Consider the following 16,921-nt stretch of genomic DNA (forward strand, 5'->3'; position numbering starts at 1 on the left):
TGACCTTGAACTTGCAGTGATTCACCTGCCTCTGCCTCCAGAGTGCTAGGATTAAAGACATGCACTGCCACTGCCTGGCTAATAATTTTTGAGAATTTGTTCTTAATACGATCCTCTAAACAAGACATGCACAATGGCCACCGCAGTTGTCATACCAACATGAACAGTGGCAATCTCACAAAGTCTCATGCCTAGGTGAAGAGCTACAGGCAAGGGAGAGTCAATCTTCTCCAGGAATAAGGCACCTAATAGGTTATCCAGTCACATCTGTTCAGCCCAAAATATATAAACATACAAACAGCACTAAATGAACTCAATAGGTTATATTTACATGTATATGTACACACAACACACATACACATATATATATCCATATCCATAGATATATATATACATGTTATTGCAACACATAAGTGACAAGAAGAGGTTATGAATTTGACAGGGAGTAGGGGTACATGGGAGGAACTGGGGAGGGTGGGAATCTCTACCATACAGTAGAAATGATGTAAATACAATACTCATATATGTCTTTTTTTTTTACAAAAATAAATGGTAGATTTTGATGATTATACTGTATAAACACTTAGGGAAATTTTGCCTTTTGGGGAAAGCCATGAGTAGGGACTGAGGCCAGAGATTTGCATATGTTAAGCATGCATTCTACCATTGATCCATACTTTTAGCCCTACCATGATAATATCTGACATGACTCATTTTATGTTCATTTCTTTGTTTTTGTAGTACCAAGAGGGTAAAGAGCATATCCAAGTCTCGGAGAGCCAAAATTGCAAAGAAGGTAGACAGTGCAAGGCTGGTAGCAGGACAAGTCATGGGAGGTGAATTTAACTTGGATTCAGATGATGAGCTGCAGATTGACGAGAGACTGGGAAAGGAAAAGGCGAGCCTGATCATAAGATCAAGTATGTTTCTGTTCTATTTCTTTCCTGCCCTGCCATGTCACATTTGTTTTAGGTTTGAGCTTGTTGGCTTTCTGAATTACCAGGCTCTAATGTGCCTCATCTCTCTGAATTGTTTGTTGGTGGTTATTACTTCAAAAAACACCCATTATTAATTTACACCCATCTATTAATTTATTTATGGGATTTTCTTTGTTTTGGGTGTGGTTTTTTTTGTTTTTTTTTTTTTGTTGTTGTTGTTGTTGTTGTTTTGAGACAGGGTTTCTCTGTTTAGCCCTGGCTATCCTGGAACTTCCTGTCGATCACACTGATCTTGAAGTCAGAGATCTTCCTGCCTCGTCTCCCAAGTGCTGGGATTAAAGGCGTATGCCACCATACCTGACAAAAATTACATTCTTCTTTCATTTGAGTGTTTGGCTCAGACATCATAATCTTAGCCTCCTACTAATATATTGCATTGTGTTTTAGAATTTCCCCGGAAGTTGCCCCGAGCAAAGCCTTGCTCTGACCCCAACCGTATTCGTGAACCTGGAGAAGTTGAGTTTGACATTGAGGTAGGAACATGTCGTGTATCTAGTCAAGGTACAAAGATAATTATACATTTAATTTCTGAAATATTTCAAAATAAAAGATTGGATGCAGGCTGGGGATATTCTTCACTGTAGAGCACTTGCCTAGCATATGTAAAGCACTGGGTTCAAATCCAGAACTACAATAAATTAAATTGAACACTATTGTGACCAGCCAATAAATGGAGGATTATAATTTATTTAAATTTTTAAAAATTTTTTAATAAAGAAAAAAATAGTTAAGTATCACTTAACAAGGAGAGTATCTATCTGATTTGAAGTTTATGATATGTTCTTTCACAGACTGTTTTACTTCATTGATCCCTACACCTGTCAAATAAGAGTTAAAGTGCTTTTACAAAGATGCTGTAAAAATTAAAATAAAAGAAAAAATGTTCTGCATAATAAATGGTGTTCATTTAGGATATTAGACGTTACACTGTCAACCTTGTATTGGAAATTTACCAGACCTGCCCTGTACAATTGAAGCAGTATGCTCTTTCCTTAACAGGAGGACTATACAACAGATGAGGACATGGTGGAAGGGGTTGACAGCAAGCTTGGGAATGGGAGTGGAGCTGGTGGAATTCTTGATCTACTTAAGGCCAGCAGGCAGGTGGGGGGACCTGACTATGCTGCCCTCACGTGAGTAATCTCCATTTTCCAGACTATCAAAGAGTACCACCCAAATGGCTAGGGCACTTATTGAGTACTTTTGTTTTGGGTTTTTGAGACAGGGTCTCTTTATTTAGCTTAGGCTGGTCTGGAACTCCTAGTCCTTCTGCCTTCCCTCCAAGTGAGTTCTGGTATTACAGGGATATACCACCATGCGCAACTTACTGAACTAAGTAAACAGACAATTAACACGGGCATTTAGCTGAAAGAATAATATGGATGCAAAAACTATCCTGGTAATCTTCAGATCTGGCAGTGACAGGATATGTAGATTTGAAGAAAAATCAACTTTAAGTACATTGAAAATGGGCCATGCAGAGTCATAGAAAGAATTGTTAATAAAAAAGGAAATAATGTAGCATATATGAAAAATAGATTTTATCTACCTTCATTGCTTGTCTTCAGAGAGACTTGAAGCAAAACTAGCTTTTTATGAAAATAGTTTTTAATATTATCTTCATTCTTAACCATGGATGGCTCTTGCCTTTGTAATACCTTGATTGCCATAGTGGTTCTTCCTCCCTGAGTGTTCTTACAACCAGTTTCTTCTGACTAGAATAACTTCCCCAGTGTTTCTCCTCTGTCCTTTACAGTGAGGCCCCTGCCTCCCCCAGCACTCAAGAGGCCATCCAGGGCATGTTGTGTATGGCCAACCTGCAGTCTTCATCATCCTCACCAGCTACCTCCAGCCTGCAGGCTTGGTGGACCGGGGGGCAAGACCGAAGCAGTGGGAGCTCCAGCAGTGGGCTGGGCACTGCATCTAACAGTCCCGCTTCCCAGCGTACCCCAGGAAAGCGGCCCATCAAGAGGCCAGCATACTGGAGAAACGAAAGCGAGGAGGAAGAGAATGCCAGTCTCGATGAGCAAGACAGCTTGGGAGCATGCTTCAAGGATGCTGAGTATAGTAAGAATGTGTTAGCATATGGGGCTAGATTGAAAGAGTTCCCTTTAGCCCAGTCCCAGTCCTAACTCTAAGAGAAGACAGCCTGTAGTGAACACAGAGCTTACCTTAAGTTAGATGTGACCTTTTTCTGAGACATGTTTTCTTGTGTAAAATGGGGATTAGGTTGTTGTAAGAATTAGAAATTATACTTACTTTGCACACTAGGCCCTTAGTGACTTAATCATGGGAAGTCCTCAAATATAGTATAGTTAGTTCTCTTATATTTAGCTGTCATCTGGTTTGGTACTATTCATCTTTCACTCTAGTTAACTCTTTTCCTCTCTTCCTTATTTGACTGTCACTATCTGTATTGTTAATGTTCTATGTTAACCAGTTCGTTTTTTTGTGACGGTATATACCATCAGTTCTCTATAGCTGAGCATTTCACATCCATGGTTTTATCTACAAATCAAAAATACATGGAAAAATTACATCTATACCGAACATGTACAGGTGCATTTCTTTCTGTTTTCTTCTAACTTGTATAATTATTTACATTGGAAATATACACGATGAAGGGCATATAGAGCATATGCGAATACCATACCATTTTATATAAGGAACTTAAACACACATGGGTTTGGGTTGGTGAGGGAGGACATTCTGGAATCAGTTCCCTTCAAGTATTGATGTAAAACTAAAATGGCCTTCTTTAAACTTTGCATATTTAAGAAACAAGTCCTAAAATGATGAGTCATTAAAAGGATGATTTTTTTTTTGGAGTAGTGTAGTAAATAAAGCACTGGTTTATATAATGTAGATAACAATAGTACGGATTTTTCTTTTATTATTTTAAAAATTATATAGAATTTATATAGATATAATTAATTTTCTTTGAGACTAAAAAACTAGAGCAAAACAAAATTCCTTAGGCCTGATACTCTTCTTTCTGAGCCCAGTTTCCTTTTGTTTTGTTCATATAACTTACATGTAGATATATATAGACAGAGTATTTGTTTAATGTGTGTAGCTCTACAGTTTGGCTACCTTTCTTTTTTTATTTTTATGTACATTGGTGTTTTGCCTGCAGGTATGTCTGTATGAGGGCATCAGATCCCCTGGAACAGGAGTTACAGATAGCTGTGAGCTGCCATGTGGGTGCTGGGGATTGAACTTGGTTTCTCTGGAAGAGCAGCCAATGCTCTTAACCACTAAACCATCTCTCCAGCCCCAGTTTGGCTCTCTTTCAACATCAGTACATGGAGATCTGCTTCATTAATTCATAGAGGCTTGCTTGCTGCAAACTATTCTTTAGCATTATATGTTTGTTTAATCAAGTCCTTATTTGATTGACATTTTAAGTTCTTAAGGATTTTTATTGCATACAAAATCCTTACAATAATCTTTTATGTCCATTTACCAATAAATGTCATCTAAGATAGTAAAACTTGTTGTAGTAAAGATTGTATATGAAATACATATTGATAGGGTCAAACTGTGCTTCAAAAGGATCAGCTTATAAATAGTGTATGAGAAATGCCCTTTTCTATACAGTCTTATCAGCTGTGGATATTATCAACCATTTTAATTCTGTTGTTAAAGTAGTGTTTCTGTTTGATTCTTTGTTTTATATATATGCTGACCCTATTTGTTCATTTTCTATAAGCAATCTATTTTTTCAACTATTTTTCTTTTCAATTTTTTCTTATTGATTTGTATATGTTCTTTTCTCATTGTTTTTATTATTGTTTCCCTATTGAGGTTTTGAGACAAGGTCTCTCAATGAACATGTAGGTAAAGACTTTGACTAGATTGGGTTGACCAATAAGACCCAAAGGTCTTTGTGTCATTGCCTCTCCAGGAATTACAAACACATGTCTGGCTGGCTTTTTGTAGCAAGGAGTTGAACTCAAGTTCACATGCTTGCATAGCAAGTACTTTACAATGAAACTATCTTTCTTGCCTTTTGGTCATCTCATTGACTACTTAAGCCCAGAGCCATAGTTATAAGGCTCTTTTTTTTTTTTATCACTTAAGGACTATGATGGCTTTACCAGTTTACATTCCTAACAGCATTGAATAAGTGTCACTTTTCCCCACATCTACACCAGCATTTGTGATTTTTTGTTTCTTTGTTTGTTGAGACAGGATTTCCTTATGTAGCCCTCAATGTTTAAGAACTTAGACCAGGCTGGCCTCGAACTCACAGAGATTTACCTGTCTCTGCCAAATGCTGGAATTAAAGGCATGTACCACTGCCACCTGGCCTAAGTTTTGTTTTGTTTTTATTTTAAATATTTCTTTTGTGTGATATGGATGAGTGTTTTGCCTGCGTGTATGTCTATTCACCATGTATGTGTACATGGTGCCTACAGAAGTCAGAAGAGTGCGTTGGATCCCCTGAAACAGATGGTTGTGAGCTGCCATGTGGGTACTGGGAAATCAAACCCAGATCCTCTGGAAGAATAGCCAGTACTCTTCATCCTTGAGCCATCTCTCCATTGGAAGAGCAGATTTAATTTGCATTTGTCTAATGGCTAAAGATGTTTAACATTTTAAAGTTTTCAGCCATTTACATTTCATCTTTTAATTGAGTTGTTTGTTTTCATGTTTAATTTTTTGTTTTTATATGTTCTAAATAATAACCCTCTGTTAGATGCTATGTTAATTACTTTTCTATTGCTGTGATAAAACACCATAACCAATGCAAATTACAAAGAGAATGTTTAATTGGGGTTAGTGTCCTTGATGGTGGAGCATCAAGGAACAGCTGGGAGCCCACATCTAAAACTGCAAGCAGGAGGCTGAGAATGCACTAGGCATGGCATGAATCTGTTGAAACCTCAAAGCCCACCCCCATGATATACCTCCCCTAACAAAGCCACACCTCCTAATCTTTCCCAACAATTTACCAGTTGGGGAATAGTCAAACATGTGTAAATATTGGACATTCTCAATCAAACTGCCACAGATATAACTCTGATAAGATTTCTTCCCATTCTGTAGGCTGCCTCTTCACTTGATTGTATCCTTTGCTGTTCAAAAAGTTTAGTTTCGCCGGGCGTTGGTGGCGCACACCTTTAATCCCAGCACTCGGGAGGCAGAGGCAGGCAGATTTCTGTGAGTTCGAGACCAGCCTGGTCTACAGAGCTAGTTCCAGGACAGGCTCCAAAGCCGCAGAGAAACCCTGTCTCGAAAAACCAAAAAAAAAAAGTTTAGTTTCATGAGGTCCCACTTATTAATTTTTGGTCTTAATGCCTGTGCTATCATGGTCTTGTTCAGAAAGTTCTTTCCTATACCAGAGAGTTCAAACATACTCCCTACTATCTACTCTGTCAGTGTCAAGGTATCAGGTCTTATGTTAAGGTTGTAGGTCCATTTGGAGTTGACTTTTTGTTCAGGATGAAAGATGAAAATCAAATTTCATTCTTCTACATGTACATCTAGTTGGACTGCTGGCTTTTCTGAGTACTATTGGATTCCTTGTCAGAACTCAGGTTTGTTTATGAGTCCAAAATTGTATTCTGTTGATCGACAAATCTGTTTTTCATGTCAGTACCATGCTGTTTTCATTGCTATAGCTCTACAACATGATTTGAAATCTGGGATGGTAATATCTCTAGCAGTTTTGCTGTTGTTATTCAGGACTTTTTGGCTATCCTGGGACTTTTGTTTCCTTATGAAATTTAAGATTGTTTTTTCAATTTTTGTGAAGAATTTTATTGGAATTTGGATGAGGATTGTGTTGAATCAGTAGCTTGCATTTTTTTTAAAAAAAATATTTATTTATATTTTTTTAGAGACAAGTGCTGTCTGCATGTATGCCTGCAGGCCAGAAGAGTGCTTCAGGCAGTATTATAGATGGTTGTGAGCCACCGTGTGGTTGCTGGGAATTGAACTCAGGACCTCTGGAAGAGCAGCCAGTGCTCTTAACCTCTGAGCCATCTCTCCAGCCTCACCCCTACCCCCTACCCCACCCCGCACCAAGCTTGCTTTTTGACAGGATGACTGTTTATTTGCACAATTTTCGGCCAGTCATGAATGTGGGAAACATTTGCATCTTCTGGTGTTCTGAAAAGTTTTTCTTTTCAGTGTCTTAACGTTTTCTTTGTACAAGATTTCATTTCTTTAGTTGATTTGCTCCAAGCTGTTTTTTTGGGCAATTGTGAGAAGTACTATTTTCTCTGAATTCTTTCTCAGTATGTTTGTCATTTGTATATAGGAAGACTGCCAATTTTTATATGTTAATTTTATGTCTTGCTACTTTGCTGAATGTATTTATCAGCAGTAGGGGGTTTCTGGTGGCATCTTTAAGGTCTTTAACATGTAGAACCATATCATCTGAAAATAAATATACCTTGACTTCTTTCCAATTTATTTTTATTAATTTATTTTTAAACGATCTTTTCTCATTTTACATACCTATGCCAATCCCACTCCCTCCCTTCCTCCACCTTTTCCCCATCCCCCCATCCACTCCTCAGAGAGGGTAACACTTCCCATGGGGAGTCAACAAAATCTGACATCACATTTGAGGCAGAACCAAAGCCCTCCCCCTCTATAATTTAGGTTAATCAAGGTATCCCTCCAAAATGAATGGGCTCCAAAAAGCCAGTTCAAGCAGAAGGGATAAATTCTGATCCCATTGACAGTGGCCGCAAAGACTGCCCCAACTACACATTTGTTACCTACATTCAGAGGGCCTAGTTTGGTCCTATGCAGGGTCCCCCGCTGTCAGTCCAGATCATTGATTTCCCACTACCTCAGGTCAGTTGTTCTTATGAGTATCCCCGACGTGGTCTTGACCTCTTTGCTCATATTATCACTCCTTCCTCTCTTGGACTAGTCTCCAAAAGCTCAGCCCAGTCCTTAGCTGTGGATCTCTGCATCTACTTCCATCAGTTGTTAGATGAAGGTTCTTTGATGGCAATTAAGGTAGTAATAAATCTGACTATAGGGCAAGGCTATTTCAGGGACCTTCACCACTATTGCTTAGGGTCTTACCTAGGGTCATCCTTGTTGATTCCTGGGAATTTCCTGCCAGGTTTTACACTAGCCCTATAATGGCTCCCACAATCAAGGTATCTCTTTCCTTGTTCTCCCTCTCTGTCTTTCCCCCATCTCAACCATCCAGTTTCCTCATGTTCTCCTTTTCCTTCCCCTTTTGCCCCTTCCACACTCCCAGTTTTCTCAGACCTTGTCTATTTCCCCTTCCACAGGGGATTTTTTTGTCTTCTGGAAGCTGGGGTCATGGAGTATAGGCTAGTTATCTTTTGCTTTACATCTAATATCCACTTAGGAGTAAGTGAGGACATACCATGTTTGTCTTTCTGGGTTTGGGTTACCTCACTCACAATGGTTTTTTTTCTAGTGTCATACATTTGCATGCAAATTTCAAGATACTGTTTTTTACCACTGAGTAGAACTCCATTGTGTAAATGTACCACATTTTCTTTATCCATTCTTTGGTTGAGAGGTATCTAGGTTGTTCCAGGTTCTGACTATTAGGAAAAATGCTGCTATGAACATAGATGTGCAAATGTCCTTGTTGTATGGGTCTGCCATCCTTTGGGTATATGCCCAAAAGTGGTATTGCTGGGTCTTGAGGTAGATTGATTCCAAACTTTCTGAGAAACCGCCATACTGATTTCCAAAGTGTCTGTACAACAGTGGAAGAGTATTCCCCTTTTTCCACATCCTCTACAGCATAAGCTATCCTCAGTCTTTTTATCTTAGCCATTCTGACTGGTGTAGAGTCATTTTGGTTTGCATTTTCCTGATGGCTAAGGATGTTAAGCAATTGCATAAGTGTCTTTTGGCCATTTGAGATTCTTCTGTTGAGAAATCTCTGTTTAGTTCTGTACTTCATTTTTAATTGAATTATTTGGTATTTTGATGTCTAGTTTCTTGATATATATATAGGAGATAAGACCTCTGTCTGATATGAGGTTAGTAAAGATTTTCCCTTCTCTAGGCTGCCATTTTGTCTCAGTGACTGTTTTCTTTGCCTTACAAAAGCTTCTCAGTTTCAGGGGGTCCCATTTATTAATTGTTGCTCTCAGTGTCTGTGCTACTGGTGTTATATTTAGGAAGAGGTCTCCTGTGCCCATGTGTTCAAGGCTACTTCCCACTTTCTCTTCAGTGAGGTTCAGTGTGGCTGGATTTATGCTGAGGTCTTTGATCCATTTGGACTTGAGTTTTGTGCATGGGGATAGATATGAATCTGTTTACATTCTTCTACGTATTGATATCCAGTTATGCCAGCACCATTTGTTGAAGATGCTTTCTTTTTTCCATTGTATAATTTTAGTTTCTTTGTCAAAAATCAGTTGTTCATATGTGTGTGGATTAATATCAGGATCTTTGATAGATTCCATTGGTCCACCTGTCTGTTTTTATGCCAAGAACCAAGCATTTTTCATTACTATAACTCTATTTTAGAGCATGAAGTCAGATATGATGATGCCTCCATTGGTTCCTTTCTTGTACAGAGTTGTTTGGCTCTCCTGATTTTTTTTTCCATATGAAGTTGAGTATTTTTCTTTCTAGGTCTATGAAGAATTGTGTTGGGATTTTGATGGGGATTGCATTGAATCTATAGATTGCTTTTGGTAAGATTGCCATTGCCATTTTTATTATGTTGATCCTACCTATCCGAGAGCTTGGGAGATCTGTAGTAGGGGGCTGCTTTTTTGTTTCCGGCTGCTTAGCCCCGAAATATCCACACAGAAACTGTATTAATTAAATCACTGTTTGGCCCATTCACTTTAGCTTCTTATTGGCTAACTCACCAATTAACTTACATCTTAATTTAACCCATTTCTATTAATCTGTGTATCGCCATGTAGCTGTGGCTTACAGGCAAGTTTCCGTCCTGCCTCTGTTCCCAAAGGCGGCTACATGGTATCCTGACTCCGCCTTCTTTCTCCCAGCATTCAGTTTAGTTTTCCCTACCTGGCTCTTCTCTTTCCTATCACAGGCCAAGACAGATTCTTTATTCATTAACCAATTGTATTCACAGCATACAGAGGGGAATCCCACATCAGAGATCTTTCCATTTCCTGATATCTTCTTCAATTTCTTTCTTCAAAGACTTAAAGTTCTTTTCATACAGGTCTTTCACTTCTTTGGTTAGCATTACCCCAAGATATTTTGTTATTTATGGCTATTGTGAAAGGTGATGTTTCTCTGATTTCTTTCTCGGCCCTTTTGTCATTTGTGTATAGTAGGGCTACTGATTGTTGAGTTGATCTTTATTTCTTCCTTTTCCCAGTGGTGTTTAGATTGAGTGTTGTTCAGTTGCCATGAGATTGTAGACTTTCTGTATTTTGTATTGTTCAGTTCTAACTTTAAGCCATGGTAGTCTGATAAGATACAGGGGGTTATTCCATTTTTTTTGCATCTTTTGAGGTTTGCTTTGTGACAGAGTGTGTGGTCAGTTTTTGAGAAAGTTCCATGAGGTGCTGAGAAGAAGGTATATTCTTTTATGTCCGATGGAAAGATGCCTGTTAATTCCATTTGAGTCATGACATCTGTTCTCTTATTTCTCTGTTAAACTTTTATCTAGCAGACCGGTCCATTGTTGAAGTCTCCCACTATTAGTGTGTGGAGTTTGATGTGAGGTTTAAACATTAATAATGCTTCTTTTACATATGTGGTTGCTCTTGTATTTGGGGCATAGATGTTCAGAATTGATATTTCCTCCTCTTGATGAATTTTTTTTCCTGTGATGAATGTGAAATGTTTTTCTTCATCTCTTTTGATAGATTTTAGTTTGAGGTCTACTTTGTTAGATATTAGGATAGTTACACCAGCTTGCTTCTTAGGTCCATTTTATTGGAAATTCTTTTTCCCAGCCCTTTTCTCTGAGGTAATTAATGTCTGTCTTTGAGGTTGAGGTGTGTTTTTTGAACACAGTAGAAGAATGGATCCTACTTTCCTATCCATTCTGTTAGCTTGTGCCTTTTTATAGGTAAATTAAGTCCATTGATACTAAGAGATATTAATAACCAGTTGTTATTTTTTGGTTAGTGGTACTTGCATGTTTCCCTTCTTTTGGGTTTGCTGGTGTGAGGTTATCTGTTGCCTGTGTTCTCGTGGATGTAGCTAACTTCCTTGGGTTGGAGTTTTCCTTCTAATACTTTCTGTAAGGCTGGATTTGTGGATAGATATTGTTTAAATCTGGTTTTGTCATAGAATATCTTGTTTTTTTCCGGGTATGGTGATAAAAGCTTTGCTTGGTATAGTAGTCTGGGCTTGCATCTGTGATTTCTTAGTCTACAACACATCTGTCCAGGACCTTCTGGCTTTCAGAGTTTCTATTGAGATGTCAGTTGTAATTCTGATGGGTCTGTCTTTATGTTACTTGGCCTTTTTCTTTTGCAGCTTTTAATATTCTTTCTTTATTCTGTATGTTGAGTGTTTTGATTTTTATATGGCAGGAGACTTTTTTTTGGGGGGGGAGGTGTGTCCAATCTATTTGATGTTCTGTAAGCTTCATGTACCTTCATAGGCATATCCTTCTTTAAGTTGGGAAAAACTTCTATGATTTTGTTGAATATATTTTTTGTGCCTTTGAACTGAAATTCTTCTCCTTCTTCTATCCCTGTTATTCTTAGGTTTGGTCTTTCCATGGTGTCCCAGATTTTTAAACTCAAGTCAAGCTACTTTCTTCACCACACTGCACTTTTCATTTCTTTATGCACTTCCTGGGTAGGAGTAACCAAGACCCATCCTAACCTAAATGCTAATCTGTCTTGAGATTTCTTACACAAACACACACACACTCACAGTCTGTTACTTTTTAATTCAGCCTCATTAAATTTCTCCAGGCACTGCCAGAATATAGCTAGGTCACTTGCTAGAATATAAATGGCCTCTAGACCAAGTTCTGATAGAGATTTTGTTCCCTTCTGAAACCTCAAGAACTGGGCCTCCATGATCCACATTTCTTTTGGTATTCTGGTTTTCTGGATACTATTAGATTATCTTCATTTTGTGTTGCTTACAGTATTTAAGGGCTTTTCTAGCCTGTATCTCCAAATTTTACATTCGTCCTACAAATCTGTTCTGAAGGCCTATGGACCACATTGCTGGAGAGATAGCTTTGTGGTTAAGAGCACTGGCTGCTCTTCCAGAGGATGGAGGTTCAATTCCTAACACCCATGTGGTGGCTCACAATCAGCTAGCTGTAACTCCAATTCCAGGAAGGTTGACATCCTGTTCTAGTCTCTAGGCATCTTGAACACATGTGATACAGTCATACATGAAGGCAAAACACACATTCTCAAAAACATAAAAAAAAAATTAAGTCTTGGGCTGGAGAGATGGCTCAGTGTTTAAGAGCACTGCCTGCTCTTCCAAAGGTCCTGAGTTCAATTCCCATCCACCACATGGTGGCTCACAACCATCTGTAATAAGGTCTGGTGCCCTCTTCTGGCCTGCAGACATACAGACAGAATATTGTGTACATAATGAATAAATAAATAAATAGTTTTTAAAAATTAAGTCTTATTAACCCATGGGCAGGTTTATCATAGTAAACAGCCCCACTCCTTAGTACCAATTTCCTGTATTTTTTGAAAACATGACCTTGTTCTTCTGGAGAAACAACTGAAGGAAAAAAGGGTTTATTACGGCTTAATGATTTGAAAAGGGGTACAGTGCATCATAGTAAAGAAGGAAGGCAGCAGGCACTTGAAGCAGCTTGTCACAGAACATCCTCAGTCAGGAAGCAGATAATAGATAAGGAATCAGGCCCAAGCAATAGAAATTCAAGGTCCTCCTCCACTGACCCACTTCTTCCACCAAGGCTCTATTTCCTAATGGTGCCACAAACTTTCAAGCCAGTGCCATCAGATAGGGACCAAATAGTCAAACACATGAACCTATGGGGTTATTTCTCATTCAGATCGCAACAGTATATGAAAATTTCTCTGAATCATTTTAAGAAATTCCATCGCCATGATTAATCTCACATGGTCTACTGTAGCTTTTTTTTTTTATTTTTTATTTTTTATTTTGATTCTCTGCAACCATACTGTTGGCCATGTCTCTGTCTACAACTGATTTGAACCTGTCTCCATGACCACTATGATTACTGCTACTACTCCACAATCTCCTCCCTCTTCTCCCCCCATCCCAATTACTGTACCTAGAACTTCCAGTACAATGTTCATTGGTAGTGGCATTCTTGTTATTCTTTCTTCCCTTCCCTCCCTCCTCCCCTCTTCTTTCCCTCCACCCTTTCTCCTCACTCTCGCTTCTCCCCACCCCATGTCCGTGTGTGTGTGTGTGTGTGTGTGTGTGTGTGTGTGTTTCAGGTATTATTTAGGCAGACCTACTATTATATTTCATTTCGAGGAAATAAAATCTCAGAGCAGATTTCCTGGTCCCGATTTTTACAGTCTTTTACCCTTTTTTTTTTTTTTGTGGTGTTCCCTAAGATTTAGCTGCAGGAGTTGTGTTGTAGATATATCCATTGGATTTGAGCACACCACAGTCAATTGACCAGTTGTGGTTTTCTATAATGATCTCCATCTGTTGGGATAAGAATCTTCTTAGATGAGGAGTGAAAACTACACTTACTTGTGGGTATAAAAATAAGTATTTAGAATGTAGGTAGGAAGTATTCCAGTTTAGGAAAGTGGTAGTAGTAGGTTTTCCTGTAGGATTTATGATCTCTGTTGTCATGGGTAGTTGGCTAGGTTTCCATTATCAGGCATAATTTCCCTCCTTTCGAATGTGCCTTAAGTTCATTTAGACAGTTGTTGCTTATCATCAAGACATTATTGCACACTTGGGAGATATCTTGCCATGTTGGTCTTTAGTTTATGAATCACATCTGGGGACTATTTGTTGTTTTCCTTCCTTGGCAGTTTGCATACAAACTTCTGGAACCATGATAGTTAGTCCTCAGGAAGGAGGCTTTCAGGTCACATCCAGCTTGGATTCTGAATCTGAGGTACATGATATTTTTTGCAATAGGACTTAGCCTTCAGCCTCTGGGAGGCAACCAAGGACAACAGCAATGTGGTGCACTGTTTTGAGAGTTTTGTGTACTGCTACTGGAATTTTTGTTAGTCTGTCATTCTTCTGGGGAATATTTTCACCGAAAAAAAAAAAAACAATGTAACTGCATTTAAGCTATATATATCTATGTGTACATACACACTTAAATGTATTACCTATAATTTTAGGCAAATAAAAAATGTTTTTCAACTAGGGTTATTTTCCTCCCTTCTTTCTGTATTGACACTTTCCTCTCATTTAAGACTCGCCCGTGTTTTCCCATTTCTCCCTTAATATTACCTGTATCTTGCCAATCATTTCTCTAGCACTTCTCTGCTCACCCCATGGTTTCTTTTTTACTTTAATGGTTTCTGTGGTTATTCCAGGTCATATACTCACAATTAAAAATTTGGAGCTAAGAGCTGCAGATGAGAGAGAACACTTGGCATTTGTATTTCTGGGTCTGGATTACTACAAGTTGTATCGTTTGTCTGCCATTATCATTATTTTGTGGGGGGGGTTTTGGCAGCTAAACTGTATTTCAAGGTGCGTATATACCACATTTTCATTATCCTTTTATCTGTTGAAAAACAATTTAGGTTGTTTCCACGTCTTGGCTATTGTGATTACAATAACAACAAATGTGGCTGAACAAGTATCTGTAGAGAAATATGTTGAGTTCTTTGGGCATATGCAAAGATTGTTTTTTTTAAATATTTATTTATTTATTTAGTATACAATATTCTGTCTGTGTGCATGTCTGCAGGCCAGAAGAGGGTACCAGACCTCTTTACAGATGGTTGTGAGCCACCATGTGGTTGCTGGGAATTGAACTCAGGACCTTTGGAAGAGCAGGCAGTGCTCTTAACCACTGAGCCATCTCTCCAGCCCCCCAAAGACTGGTTTTTGATAGATCGTGTGGTGTATTTATTTCTGAGGTGGTGGCTCACACCTTTAATCCCAACACTTGGGAGACAGAGGCAGGTGGATCTCTATTTAGAGTTCCCCACACTAATATCTAGAGTGACTCCTTGAGTTTACAGTCACACCAATAAATAGTGACTGAGAGTTTGCCTTTCCCTATGTTTCCTCCAGTACTTGTTTTGAGCTGTTTTCTTCATCTTAGGCATTCTGACTAGGTTAAGCTGAAATCTCAAAGTAATTTTGACCTCATTTCCCTAGTTGCTAAGGATGGTGAACATTCATTCATTCATTCATTTATTTATTTATTTAGATTTATGTCTCTTCCCCGCCACCGCCTCCCATTTCCCTCCCCCTTCCCCATCAAGTCCCCCTCCCTCGTCAGCCCAAAGAGCATACTTCTTAGCTACTTTTATTTCTCCCTTTGAGAACTCTGTTCAGATATATATATAACCCATGTTTTTGAGTGGGTCATTTTGTTTACTCTTATTTTCTGAATGTCTTATAAAATTATGGTTATTAATCCTTTGTCAGATGTGTCACTGGCAGTTTCTCTTCTGCTCTGGGGGCTTCAATTGTTTCTTTAGCTGTATGGGGTTCCACTTGTCAATTGTTGGTTTTCCTATACAAATGGTCCTAATTAGAAAGTCTTTTCCTATGGATCTTGCCTATATTTTTTTCTAGCACTTTTCTGTGTTTCAAGTTTCACATTTTGGTCTTTTGAGTTAGCTTTTATGCCAAGTGATAAATACAGTTTATTTTAATTCTTCTACCTGTAGACATCAAATTTCCCCATCATTTGTTGTAGATGCTCTTTTCTCCAGTTTATGTTTTGCCATCTTTGTTAAATATTAAACAGCCATTGTTACATGTGTTCATGTTTATGCCTTCTCTTTTGTTCCACTGATCTACCTGTCTGATTGGATTTTTTATTTATTTTTTTGTTTATTTTTGCGAGTGCCATTCTGTTTTTATTATACTGGCTCTGTAACAATTTTGAAATCTGGAAGGGTAACTCCTCTAGCTTTGTTCTTTTTACTGATGTTTGTTTGGCTCTCTGGGGTCTTTTGTGGTTCCACATGAATTTTATTTTGTGAAAAATGAGAGGAGTTTTGATGATGATTGTATTGAATCTGTTAACAATTTTTGGTAGACTGGTCATTAATTCTGTCAATCCATGAGCATTCAGTGTCTTTCCATTTTATATTATCATTCTCAATCTCTTTGGAGACTTAAAAATTTTTCATTGTTGTAGAAGTCTTTTACCTCCAGGTTTTAGTTCTAGATTTTTTTAGGCTATTGTGAATGGGAATGTGCCCATAATCTCTTTCTCTATTTGTTGTTGGTGGATAGGTACTGATTTTTGTAGTTGACTTTGAATCCTGCCACTTTGATGAAATTGTTGATCATTTCTAGAAGTTTTCTGGTCACATTTTTGGAATCTATTGTATATTTTATCTGCAAATAGGGACAGAAACAACTTTCCCTATTTATATCTCTTTAAGTTCCTACTTTTACATTTTTGGTCTAGCTAGTATTTCTAGCACTATATTGAATGGGATAGTGTACAGACCCGTCCCATTCCTAAATTTAATGGGATTGCTTCAAATTCTTCTCCATGTTGGGTATGTGTCACATATAGCCTTGTTTTGAAATACATTTCTTCTAATTCTACTCTGTCTAGGGCTTTTATCAAGAAGACACGCTAGATTTTATTAAAGGTTTTTTTTATACAGACTATTGAGGTGATCATGTGATTTTTGTCTTTTAAGTCCATTTACGTAGCTTATTACATTTATTGACTTGTTTATTTTGAATCATCCCTGCATCTCTGATAAAGCCATCTTGGTCTAGGTGGATAATCTTTTTGATCAACTTTTATATTGGTTTTTGTTTTTTTAAAAAATATTTATTTATTATGTATACAACATTCTGCCTCGATGTAT

General features: G+C 38.1%; 1 protein-coding gene across 4 annotated transcripts in view; it reads left to right on the top strand.

Moving 5' to 3' along the window:
- The window catches only part of Phf8 (PHD finger protein 8), a 104,743-nt gene that overhangs the window by 58,981 nt on the left and 28,841 nt on the right, over positions 1-16,921 (top strand). For all 4 annotated transcript variants that reach the window (XM_026784821.1, XM_005358883.3, XM_005358884.3 and 1 more), the window contains 4 exons: positions 742-920; positions 1,386-1,471; positions 1,998-2,131; positions 2,755-3,065. In XM_026784821.1, the coding sequence (XP_026640622.1) occupies positions 742-920; positions 1,386-1,471; positions 1,998-2,131; positions 2,755-3,065 (710 nt within the window). The remainder of the gene's footprint in view (positions 1-741; positions 921-1,385; positions 1,472-1,997; positions 2,132-2,754; positions 3,066-16,921) is intronic.

The sequence above is a fragment of the Microtus ochrogaster genome, chromosome X (genome assembly GCF_000317375.1).
Source record: "Microtus ochrogaster isolate Prairie Vole_2 chromosome X, MicOch1.0, whole genome shotgun sequence".
NCBI lineage: Eukaryota > Metazoa > Chordata > Mammalia > Rodentia > Cricetidae > Microtus > Microtus ochrogaster.